General features: G+C 37.7%; 2 protein-coding genes across 2 annotated transcripts; both read left to right on the top strand.

The window, feature by feature from the left end:
* Nucleotides 1-141: 141 nt before the first annotated feature.
* Nucleotides 142-5,982, top strand: LOC107647680 (uncharacterized). Its single transcript, XM_016351735.1, has 3 exons — nucleotides 142-269; nucleotides 4,146-5,163; nucleotides 5,254-5,982. Exons 1-3 carry the CDS (start codon nucleotides 142-144, stop codon nucleotides 5,980-5,982), a joined length of 1,875 nt encoding a protein of 624 aa, XP_016207221.1.
* Nucleotides 5,983-6,347: 365 nt separating this feature from the next.
* LOC107647679 (uncharacterized) lies at nucleotides 6,348-6,890 on the top strand. The gene has a single exon (XM_016351734.1). The coding sequence runs from the start codon at nucleotides 6,348-6,350 to the stop codon at nucleotides 6,888-6,890; it is 543 nt and encodes a 180-aa protein (XP_016207220.1).
* Nucleotides 6,891-13,330: the final 6,440 nt, after the last annotated feature.

Raw genomic sequence — 13,330 nt, 5'->3', positions numbered from 1 at the left:
TCGTTGTACTGATAGCTTGGATGCGAGGTCGAAGCTGTCTGCCAACTTAGACTCTGGAAAAGAAGGAATGAAACACTCGGTGTCTATTTCAAATGAGAATTTGCATATGATGTCGAATGAGAATCTTCTTATGATGTCCTAATGTCCAACAATCTATATTGCTTGCCGGAGAGTGGAGAAAGGCGTGCCCTTGGAGTATTTGTGGAACTTGGTCTTGAGGATGTCGTGAACGTGTCGGGGTTGGAGGTGATGTTATCGAAGACGTGGAAGTAGATGCTTTTGGTGGGTGTAGTGCAGAGGAGGTGGATGTACCAGTTACAAAGATTTAGGAAGTGTGTGGTCCATGACATATTGAGGTAGGTGCGACACGTGTGACAATTACACCATGGCTTAATCTTAAAGCTAAAGAGGAGGAAGGAAAAGATGAAAAAGAAGACTGTGAAGGTGAAGAAGGAGAGTATGAATGTTAGAGTTATGCGAGATATGATAAAAATTGGGGAAAAACAGTGTCGTTTTCGAATAAAGGGGTCAGTGATCATTTTGTCCCTTGTTAGAGTTGTCAGGGACCATTTTGTCCCCCGTTAGAGTTAGGGTAGTAAAGGACCTAAGTGACCGACGGAATTAATTGTTAGGGACCAATCGAGTAATTAATTTTAGTTGGGGACTAAAGTGTCCAGTCTGAAATTCTTTGAGGACCAAAATGGGTATATACTCTAAATTAGACTTATTACATATACAAGTCTTTTTGACGTACAAGTCTATATAAGTTAGTCCAAATCTAATAAAAATAATTTTCAATTTAGAGAGCATGTAAACACGCATTTCCTCAACTTTGAATAGCACGAAATGAGAAACGGTTCTTCTTCAACGTTTGTATTTCACGTTCTTCCTCCTCCTTCTTCTCCTTCTTCTTCTCCTCCTTTTTCTTTGTATTCCTCCTCCATTTTTTTTGTATTCTTCCTTCTTCTTCTTCGCGTGTTTCATCCTCGTTGTGATTCCTTTTATTATTGTTATTATTGTTGCATTTTTTCCTCCTCCTCTTTCTATTGATTTTGCAACATTATGTATTTTTTTGTTTGATTTTGTCTCCCAAAAAGAATTATAAGAAAAGGAAATAAAAAGATGAGGAGGAAGAGGAAGAGTTTTGAATTATGCAGAAGTAATTAGAATAAAAATACACCTAAAATTCTTAAAATACATCTAAATATCTTCGTGTTACACCCAAATATTTTCGTGTTACACCCAAATTTGCTGCAAATATAGAAAAATATTTCCTCTAATGCTACATTTTTTCTTCTGAATTGAACCACACCTCAGCCACTTGATTGGATTCAAAACAATAATCAATTTCGTTCTAGTTCAATTGACAATCTGAACCTGAATTATTCATTATTTTCAACAATGAAATAATTGATGATAGAGGAGAAAGAGCAAAAAAAAGAGAAGAAATTTCAATGAAAAAAAGGAGAAAGAGGAGGAGGAGGAAGAGGTGGTGTTGATGACGATGATAATGAAAAAGAAGAAGAAGAAGTAAAAATACGAAGTGCACAAATATAAATAACTTATAAAGACTTTGTAAAGACTTGTATAAAAAAAATGTTCATATGTATAAAATAATTGATAATAAAATTAGATTGATCTAATAGTTAACTTAATAGTCCGTGTAAATAAGTGGCTATTCGAAAGAAATAATAAAAAAAATCAAAATAAATAAATAAATAAGTTGCCGGACATTAAAATAAATCGACAAGTTATTGTTAGTTTAGAAGTTTATTGGCTTGAGATTAGGGTATTGATATGTGGTATATGTATTTAGTATTTTTTTATAGTATTTTTTAATTATATTCAATAAGATAAAAATTAATTTGCGATATATTAAAATTTTATTTAAAAAAATAATGTTAATCAATAAATTATTGTATATATAAAATCAAATTTAAATTTTTAATATTTATTTAAATAGATAAATAAATTAATTCTTTAATTAATTTAAATTGATTCGTATAATTATCTAATTAAAATAATAAGTTTAGCTTCATAAATAATACTTGTATAAATGAATTCGAAACGAGTGGATCGAGAAAAAATTAACATATATAGTTACCTAACTACTTATTAGAATTGAGATTGATTAATTGATAATATAAGTATATTTTAAATTTTTAATAAGTTAAAGTCAATTAAATTAACTCACAAGCTAAGTTAGATCATAAAGCTATGATTTAAAAAATAAATCTTACCTATATATAATAAAAACTTATTTATTACAAGGATAAGATTATCATAATATATTTTTAAGTCAACATATATTCAACATAAACTTAATAAGCTATTTTGTAACAATAAGCCGTCCATATACGAAAATAACTTTTATTTTCTAACATATTATCAATAAATCAATCTATTATTAAAACTTATTTTTATCAATTTATAAATATCTTAATATGCATAGATAAACTTATTATATGCATATTTATCACTCAAAATTTTATTATAAATTAGCTTAAATAAATTAGTTTATTTAAGTTTATTAAATTTATATATAGGTTATAATAAATTTAAATAAGATATTTAAACTTATCATAATATGTTATAAACTTATTTTTATTTAAGTTAAATATTCTATAACTTAATTTATATATCATATTATTAGTTTATATATGAATTTATAATAAATTTAAATAAGATATATCATAGTTTATATATTGATTATGTATATATAATAAATTTATATATAGCTTATTAATAGGGTTTATAATATCTTAAAAGATATTATAAATTAAGTTTATAATTTATATATAAACACAATAAAAAATATGTTCAACTGCTTTTCTATTGTTTTAAAGAGACTAATTTTTATAATTTTATTTATTTTTTAATTATAAATTTAATAAAATAATCTAAACATTAAGAAAATGAAAATAAATAAATATTATTTAGAAAATAAATATTTAGAAATATTATTTTTCTCTTCATATATTTTTTTTTAAATTAGTTTTTTTATTTAACTTAATTTAACCATCATGGCCAGAAATAACTTTAGAATTCGGTACTACCTAATAGCTTAATTTTATTATTTAATATTTCTAAATCTTTATTTTTATTTTGTTTCACATAATAACAACATAATAAATTTATTTAATATCTTATTTAATTTAAATTTATAAATTTTATACATTCTAAAAATTAAATAATTTATAAAATTTTTATTTTTGTTTTCAAATTTTTGTATTCTTAATGTTTAGATTATTTTATTAAATTTATAATTTTAAAAATAAAATTATAAAAATTAATCTCTTAAAAACAATAGAAAAACGGCTGAACATATTTTCTATTGTATTTATATATAAATTAATAAACTTAATTTATAAAAAAATATCTTATTTAAATTTTCTCTTAAAGTTTATATATAAACTAATTATATGATAAATAAATTATATTATTAATATCTAATTTAAACCTTTTTTGTTTAAATAATATAAAAAAAGATTATATAAAAAAGGGGGTTATATGTTCAGCCGCTTTTCTATTATTTTGAAGAAATTAATTTTATCTATACATGGATAAACTTATGTAACTTAATTTATAACCTATATGTAAATTAGTTTATATATAATTTATACATAGAATTAAGTTAAGATATTTAAATAAGATATTTACATAAGTTTATATATCTTAGGGTTTTTTATTTAAATAAATTATTTGCTCTCTTATTTTACTTTAATCCCCTAAATGATTTTCTTGAACGTGAATCCCCTAAACCATATAATATATAGATCGTCCTAGGTTGGTGTGTTTTAGTTAATATATAAATCATTGTACCCTGGGACGATTTATGCATGAATTGCATAGGTTAATAAGACATAAATCATCCCACCCTAGTGTGTATTAGAAGTGACACATAAATCGTTCTAGGCTAGTATGAGTTATGCGTTTTCATCTAAAACACCCTACCCTGGCACGATTTACGTGCTTCTTCCTAACCCTCAACCCCCTAGCACGATTTACGTGCAAATCCCAAACCCACAACCCCCTAAGACGATTTATGTGCAAACCTTTATCCCTCAATACCCTAGAATGAATTATGTGTTATATGATAAGACACATTAGTATGGGATGATTTATGTGTAAAAACACAATACCAGATACCATGAAACGATTTATGTGCTTGAAGATCCTATAAATACAGGAGGAACATCAATGTCGAGCCATATTTCCACTGAGGGTTGCGAGAAGATGGCTGAGAGTGTGTTCTTGTTAGTTCATCATCGGGGAAAGATCGATGAAAACACAAGTGAGGGTGTAACGTTCAGTAGCAAGAAACAGATTGGAGTGTTCATAAATCCATCAACGAGTTTAGATGATTTACGAAATAGCATATTACAAAAGTTAGGTAAGTGCGGTAAAAGGCTTGTCAAGCAGATGTTCTTCAGGATCCCTATCTCACTCAGGCAGGGTTACGTGAAGTTTGGAAAATATGAGATGTTAGGCGATGATGACATTCGTGTTATATTTCACAGTCAATCGAGATTTCCAGATTTGGGAGCTATGGAGTTGTTCGCAAAAATGGCTGATGTGGAGGGTAGCTCCGGCGGATCTGCTCCAAATCCGCCCACAATCGGGGTAGATGGTGCTTCAAGTGCCATTCCAATTCGTCACGATGTCACCGCCCATGTTTCATCTCCGTCATTTGCAGTCGATCTGGCTGTTCATGCCGAAGATGGGGATTGCTTGGGTGATGTACGAACCTTCGGGGAGCTTGTAGCGGCAATCAGAGAGGGACCGGTATTGGATGGTGCAACTACGTTCATGGAGGTCAGAGATAGGGATCCAGTTGCTGAGGCCATTGGTGATGATGATTCAGATTTGGAACCACCCGTTATCGGTGATGAATCTAACGATGAGGATGACACAAGACCAGTTGCACCATCGCAAGGCCAAACAAGTTCTCAGACACAACAGTACCCTCCACACTTCTCTACATTGGATCTTGAGGCGATGAATCAACCAGCATTTCCAGGTCGACAAATGTCAAGTATTCACAGAGACGAGCATGGTATGCATGGGGCAGAGGAGTTTGAGGTCAGGCAGCGGTTCCAGAGCAAGGAGGAGGCAGTGTTGATGGTGAAGAATTATAATATCCGTCGTGGTGTTCAGTATAAGGTGTTTGAGTCGGACCAGTTGAAGTATCACGGGAAGTGCGTCCAGTTTGGGAATGGGTGTAATTGGCTGATACGCGTGACTATGTGATAGCGGAAAGGATACTGGGAAGTCCGGAAGTACAATGGGCCTCACACATGTCTTGCAACCGAGCTGTCCACCGACCACAGGCAGCTTGATTATCATGTAATATGTGCGTCAATTCTATCGCTGGTCAGGGCGGATGTGGCAATCTCGGTGAAAGTACTGCAGAATGCAGTGTCAACGACATATGGTTTCAAGCCCAGCTACCGGAAGGTGTGGATGGCTAAGCAGAAGGCGATTGCACAGATTTATGGTGATTGGGAGGAATCTTACAACATAATTCCGAGGTGGATAATCGGGGTTCAGATGTACATGCCCGACAGTATTGCAGTATTTCATACTTCACCTGTAAGGTCTGGTAATGCGGTTGATGAGTCGAGGGTGTTTTTTCATCGATTGTTTTGGACGTTTCCGCCATGCATTGAGGCATTCAAGTATTGCAAGCCACTGATATCCATTGATGGTACCCATCTGTATGGCAAGTACGGCGAAACATTACTCATGGCAATTGCACAAGATGGAAACTCGAACATACTCCCAGTTGCGTTTGGACTAGTCAAGGGTGAGAACACTGAGTCATGGAAGTTCTTTCTTACCCACCTTCGCCAACATGTGACCCCACAGCCGGGCATTCTAGTTATATCTGACCGCCACAATGAAATCAAGGCCGCGCTAGTTGTAGAAGACGGTGGGTGGCTCCCACCGGTCGCCTATCGTGCATATTGTGCCAGCACATAGCTGCTAATTTTGCGCTTAACTTTAAATCCAAGGATGCACGGAAGATTCTGGTGAACGCAGCCTACGCAAAGTCCGAACAGGAGCATCAATATTACATGGAGATCCTTAGGTCCGAAGACCCGGCTATGGTTGAGTGGTGTAACCGGATTGGGTTAGGGTTATAGACCCAATATCGGGATGGTGGGCGCCGGTACGGTCACATGACAACCAACATATCTGAGTGTATCAATGTCATCTTGAAGGGTACACGGAACTTACCGGTGGGGTCACTTGTGAAGTCAACATATGGGCGATTGACTGAGCTCTTTGTTAGGAAAGGAAAGGAAGCGGAGATGCAACTCGGGGCAAGGTAGGAATTTTCGCAGATGCTTATGAGGGCGATTGAGAAGAACCAACAGGCCTCCAGAAACATGCGGGTTGAGCTATACGATAGAGGGAACACAGAGTTTATTGTGGACGAGATTGCTCCGACGGGAGGGATAATCGCTCTGACTGCATGTAGGGTATCGCTTTCGGCCCGGACATGTGACTGTGGCTATTTTCAGGCCCTCCATTACCCATGTCGTCATGTGCTTGCAGCTTGTTCGTATTGCAGACTGGATTGGAGGACTTACGTGGATGACGTGTATCGCTTGACAACCATCTTCAATGTTTATAAGATGGGTTTCTCCCCTCCGATGGCAGACGACTTGCTTCCCTTGTACGAGGGTCCTCAAGTTATCCCAGACCCCGGCATGATGCGAGCGACCGTGGGTCGTCCTAGAACTACACGGATAAGAAACAGTATGGATGAGCCCAAACTGGACAGGACGAAGAGATGTGGTATGTGTAGGGTTCCAGGTCATACTAGGAGACAGTGTCCCCTTCGCGCAGGTGCATCCGGTCCTCATGAAGGGAGTAATGCGTAGGCCCTCTAGTACCGTTATAGTTTATGTTATTTTTTCTGCCTTAGCATAGTTAGATTGTTGCTTGATGTTGTCCTTTACACTTTGCATTTAATGTTGTTCTTTGTCGTTCACTTCTTTTATTATTAAAGAACTCGTGTTCGTCGGTTTAAATTTCACTTTCAGTTTACTTGCAAAATAGTCCTTTAATATTACCATAGTAGTAGATAATAACATAACAATAATGAAACGGCAACTGTGTTTAATAATAACATAACAATATCGAAACCACAACAGTACTAAATAACAACATAACATCAACCACAGTCAGAAGTACTAGATGAATACCATAACAACATAGCAATACCCCATTATCTAACACATATGTGACCCGGTGCCACACTTGGCTGGCCTGATGATGCGCTTCCTCCTCTGAGTGACCGGTACATATGTCTCCGGTGGATGAACCTCCATACCAGAAGCATGATCGGGCTCGTCAGGCAACTGTGTGTGTGTGTGTGTCTGTCCCTGCACGGCAGATGCCAGAGTACCACCCATGGCAAACGGACTTCCCTGATAAGTAGTCGGCGATTTATTTAGATCGACGTTAAGATCCACTGCCCCTCTCTCAAACTGAGGCCTATAATCACCATCTGTGCTGGCAAACTCCCGTATCTCAGCAAAAAAATCACTCCCCACACCAAAAACCTACTCCATCGGGTTCGGACTGCAGAAGTCAGAGAACAATGTCGTGGTCTCAACCCCCTCCGAAACCCCCACCTCCGAACCCACTAGGTAGCGAACCACAACCCCATCCAGACCCACCTGCACCACCCCTCGACTAGACCCTCCAGTCGCCCAACTCCCCCAGCCAGATCCAGCTGCACCCCCTCCCCGACCAGACCCTCCAGCACCCCCCAACCAGACCCCGATCCACCACCCCGACCAGAGCCTTCAGACTGACTCCCCCAACCAGAGCCACCTGCACCACCCCCTCGACCAGACCATCCACCACCACCACCCCAACCCCAGCCGGATCCCCCACCGCCGTGTCCCCAGCCAGCCTGATGACTCTGGCTCCCCCCATGGTCTTTATCACCACCCTGTGTCTCATCCAACTCCAAGGCATCGTCGCCCCCTAGCGCAGTGGCTGGCTATATCGCGTTCCAACCCGCTCATGCGTAGCCCTCCTACGATTGTCTGGGAAGTTTGGTCTCTGCTGTCTAGCGGGCACAACGATATTACCTCGAACTGGAGCATCTGCAGGGATCCCGGCCTGGCGAGGGCCAACTAAATCCCGGTCATGCGACAGAAATCTACGGGCTACCCTGTACCACCAATCAAGATACTCAACCGAGGGTCCTAGATCTGGTACCAACTGAAACATCAACATGCTCTGATGCCTCTGATCCCAACACTCATGTCATGTGGCAAAGACCTCAGGAAACCAGCGGGTAGGTCCCCGCCCATCCTTCGATAACAGAAAATCAATATTGATTGCTGGTTCAGGTATGTGCTGAACTCCTCCTAGCTGGGACAGGACTCGGTCAACCTGGTGCCACTCGATGGAGGAAAAGTAAATCAATGCAGTCGTCGACTTCCATAAATACGTGTGCTCAGGTCTAAGGATATCAGGATGGACAACTTGAATAACCTCTAGTGCCGAGTATGGCATCCAAATAAACTGCAACATGTAGAATCGTTATGTCAGAAAACAGTACGTGATGCATACACTTAACCATATAAAACGTGAAACTTTAACAAATATCATGGGAGATTATACTTACATCATCTACTCTCAACCTGTCCAATCTGTGTCGGGTAGCAATGACCCGAGGACCCTTCTCATCTGATGACGACATGTATCTACCCCACCTGCAAGATTCAACGGCACCATTAGACATACGGTAAAAGTGATTCAGGCATTAATATTATACGTTATGTTTGGAGTTAAATTATATCAGACTAAATAATAAGCATTATTCTCACCTCGATGCAAGTGGCCAGAGAATGACATCAAACCTTCTCGGCCTGAATGTGGGGAACCTCCAGAATATCCAGGACTGCAGCAATGCTAGTGGCCCAGCTAAGTTTTTTACATTCCGATTGGCAACTCTGCAAAGACACCTATATAACCAGGATAACGTGGCCGAACCCCAGCTATACTTTCCGAGTCCGTCGAGATCCGCAACATACGGGAGCCAGCGTAAGTGCACTCTGGCCCCAGACTTGTCGCCAAAAAGCATCGTGAACAACATCATGATGTAACCACGAGCATAGACTTGTACCGTGGGCTCTGTAGCATCATTCGGCATTACTCTGAACCTATTTTGGAACCAGGCATATGACACGGTGAACTCATCAATACAGTCCTCAGGAGGAAGTTCACCGAACAAATCTTCAAACCACTGCCACGCAGGCTTACCACCTTCCATCAACTGCTCAGTCACTGAGACAACCACTAACTAGAAATCCATCAACAGGGAGGCCGAATTGATATGCCACATCCTGTAAAGTGACAGTGCACTCCCCAAATGGCATATGAAAAGTGTGTGTCTCTGGACGCCATCGCTCAACAAAGGCACTAATCCGTGGCTCATCCAGCTTAAACCAATAATCATTCACCCTAGCAACATGCAGCAATCCGGCGCTATCTAAGTAAGGCATAATACGGTCATGCAATATCATCTGTTGTTGTCTGCGGATAGTCCGTACACACTGGGTTGGCTGATAACAGAATAACAAGCACAGTTACAACTCAACATCGCACAACAACCAAAAATATGTATCAGAAATCAACCTCACTCCTAAACCAAACATGAGCCTAACCTATCCTAAACATGTTAACCTTAACGTTTCACAAATTACTAACACAACAAGCACTTTTTTTTCCAAAAGAATCACATTCTTATAACTAAACACATCAACGACATTGACTATATCAGTTGTAAACCAAATTAATTACTAACTTCTTTGTCGATAAAATCTGCCACGTGCACGATGCCGTTCAATCGGTACATGTCGTTCCTCGCCATCTTGCACCGCCCCCCAAAGCCACCAAATCAGCCTCCTACCGCCGCCAACACAACCTTCGAAAGCCGCCCTCGGCCGCCGTCAACGCCGTCCACCGGAGGCCACCTCTTCCGACGCCTTAACAATCCTCCACCGCCGCCGCCCACTACCCTTCCTTGAATTTTTTCCCGTAGCTCTCCTCCCCTCCACTACCCTCCTCGCCGCTAATGGAGTCTCTCACGAATGAGACTTTACTTGTGAAAGGTAAGTAGGGTTTGGGTCTTAACACATGAATCATTCTAGATTGCTAATGGGTATTTATGCACGTAAATCATGCTAGGTTGGTGGGTGGGGGGGGGGTTAGGTTTGCACATAAATCGTCCTAGGGGGTTGTGGGTTTGGGATTTGCACGTAAATCGTGCTAGGGGGTTGAGGGTTAGGAAGAAGCACGTAAATCGTGCCAGGGTAGGGTGTTTTAGGTGAAAACGCATAACTCATACTAGCCTAGGACGATTTATGTGTCACTTCTAATACACACTAGGGTGGGACAATTTATGCCTTATTCACCTATGCAATTCATGCATAAATCGTCCCAGGGTACAATGATTTATATATTAACTAAAACACACCAGCCTAGGACGATTTATATATTATATGGTTTAGGGGATTCAGGTTCAAGAAAACCATTTAGAGGATTCAGGTAAAATAGGAGAGCAAATAATTTATTTAAATAAAAAATCCTATATCTTATGTTTATATAATAAATTTATACTATTAATATATAAACTAATTATATGATATTAGTTTAACTAAGGGGTAAGTATTATTTTGGTCCTTAACATTGAGGGTCAAAATCGAAACCGTCCCCGATGTAATTTTTTTATTTAGAATCATCCTTAACGTTTTTTTTCGTATTAAAATTGTCATTTTTAATAAAATTTTTTATATTATTCCTAAACTACTCATATTTTAATAAAAAAGTTATAAAATTTTAAAAAAATAGAGTAAAGTATCGTTTTTGTCCCCAACGTTTGGGATAAATCCTATTTGTGTCCCTAACGTTTAAATCGTACTATTTGTGTCCCTAACGTTTGTAAAAGTGTATATACGAATGGGTGGGGAGGGGAGGGGGAGGGGGATGGTGCTAGGGCTCGCCGCTGCCGTCGCCGTCGCGTCATCCTCGGGAGATCACGCCGCTGCTGTCGCCGCCGATTCGGTGGTTCTGCTTCTTTTTCTGTATCTACTTCCTTCTTCTTCTTCTTCATCTGCTTCTTCTTATATTTCATTCCCCAAGCTGCAATGATTTTCCAAGAACATGCTCAAGTTGTGAACTTGAATTTGGCAACAATGTTATCCTTACTACTAGAGAAACTCCGCCTCCATCATTACCAGCAGAAGTAATAGCCTTTTAATTTGTTGTTTTCTGATTTTATTGTTGTTGTGTGTTAATTTGGTTGTTGAATTTGCGTTGATTTATTGAATTTGGGTTGATTTCATTGATATTGTTATTCTTGGTGGTGGATGTGCTAGTGCTGGTGGTGGAGGAAGTGCTGGTGGGGGTGGTGGTGGAAGAAAATGTGCTGATAGAGGTGGAGGGTATTTTTGTCCAAAAAAAGTTAAAAGGACGATTTTAATACGGAAAAAAACGTTAAAGATGATTCTAAATCAAAATTTACATCGGGGACGGTTTCAATTCTGACCCTCAACGTTAGAGACCAAAACAATACTTACTCCTTTAACTAAAGGGTTTATTTCTTCAAGATATATAACCTTATTTAAATTATATATCACATAACTATATATAAATTAGCTTAAATAAATAACCTATATGCTTAATAAACTATATATGATAAGATAGCAACGTAAACACAAAAAAACAAAAATAAATTACAGTATAATAAATAAACTATTTTTAAAAATATTTTTGCATTCTTAATTAATAAAATACTCATCATATTATTAATTTATGGTAACAAATTAAAAAATAAATTAAAATGTCACATATTAATGGATGAAATTTAAATTTGTAAAAAAAGTCAATATATAAAAAATACAATAGAAGCATAGAAAACATAATTTGTTTTATAATTTGACATGTATCCATTGTAATGCACGTCTATTTCACCATAAAACATTTGACATGTGTTGTAATGGGGAAAAGTCTTTTTACCACAAGTAAATACTCATTAGGAATTACTTGAAATCTTCTTAGACCCTTCTGGAGAAGGGAACCATTTCAGGAAACACATTCGTGGTTACAATCATGTTTTTTCTTTCACTTCGTGCGGTGTACATATAGACAAACAATTAGCTACAGCAAGTCGTGGTATATATACATTCTGTGCTCAAGAATCAATGTACCACAGTATAGGAAGATTTCATCCGGATCAAGGGACACGGCCACACTTCTTACAACTGTATATATACGATATTGAGCATGATTTACAAAATAGGATGCTAGAGAATACACAACTACATGAAAGTTTGGTTTTGGAGCTACAACAATTGTTGCACCAATATAATCCTTTTTATCCATGTATTTCGCGAGTTTGCACAACGACTAGATGAACAAGAGTGTAGCTTGGTGATTAGAGAGCGACCTGCTAATCAACCACAATACAGTCTCCTAACTACTTCACAAGTAGCAGTCATAATAGTTGGTGATGACATTGAAAATATGGTGCGTAGACGAGATATCAAGGTTCAAACTCATGCTGGTAACCTCAGAAGGATTCAGAAATTTGTTGGCTATTATGATCCACTACAATATCCTCTTCTTTTTTCATTTGGAACGCATGGATAGATATGAATACTCGAACTCAAAGTGAGAACAAAGTATCATGCCGGACATATTATAGCTATATGCTCCAGGTACAAACTCATATTTGCTACATAATTTATAGACTTCCTTAGATGATAGTTTGAACCAATACATCATTTCACAATTTCTAACCATTTTCTAATATCCTCAAAATTCGTAGATCCGTCCCGATAATCACTCAACAGTTTTGCAAGCGGGACGACTTCTTCAACAATATGTTGTTGACAAGTATGTGAAACTAGAAAAAGGCATGTTAAGATGGGTTCGATAAAGACAACAGAAACTTCGAGCTGAACTATATCAAGGCTTACAAGATGCTTTGCACACAGGAGAGACTAATGCCGGTAAATATTTTTCGATTTAATAGCTACACGATTGATCATTACGTGCTCCCGAAGTTAATATTTCAAACTAATAAGACTTTTCTATATATTGGTTTCAGAAAATGTTGGCAGAAGAACGATATTACCATCGTCGTTCGTGGGCAGTCGTCGAGACATAACCCAACGGTACGAGGATGGAATGATTATTGTTCTTAAAGAAGGAAAACTGGATATTTTTCTCACTATGACATGCAATCTATCATGGTCAGAAATAGTTTCGAGACTCATCCCTACTCAAACTCCACAGG

This window comes from Arachis ipaensis, chromosome B6 (assembly GCF_059453495.1).
Source record: "Arachis ipaensis isolate K30076 ecotype BB chromosome B6, ASM5945349v1, whole genome shotgun sequence".
In the NCBI taxonomy this organism is placed as follows: Eukaryota; Viridiplantae; Streptophyta; class Magnoliopsida; order Fabales; family Fabaceae; genus Arachis; species Arachis ipaensis.
Note: the sequence above shows the minus strand (reverse complement) of the source record. Positions and strands in the feature narration are given on the sequence as shown.

Excerpts from the sequence above, each read along its gene's own strand:
- LOC107647680 (XM_016351735.1), top strand. The coding sequence starts at position 142 with ATGTCCAACAATCTATATTGCTTGCCGGAGAGTGGAGAAAGGCGTGCC. Across the intron at positions 270-4,145 it reads ATGTTATCGAAGACGTGGAA|ATACCATGAAACGATTTATG; the intron begins GTAGATGCTTTT and ends ACACAATACCAG. Across the intron at positions 5,164-5,253 it reads GTCGTGGTGTTCAGTATAAG|CGGAAAGGATACTGGGAAGT; the intron begins GTGTTTGAGTCG and ends ACTATGTGATAG.
- LOC107647679 (XM_016351734.1), top strand. The coding sequence starts at position 6,348 with ATGCTTATGAGGGCGATTGAGAAGAACCAACAGGCCTCCAGAAACATG.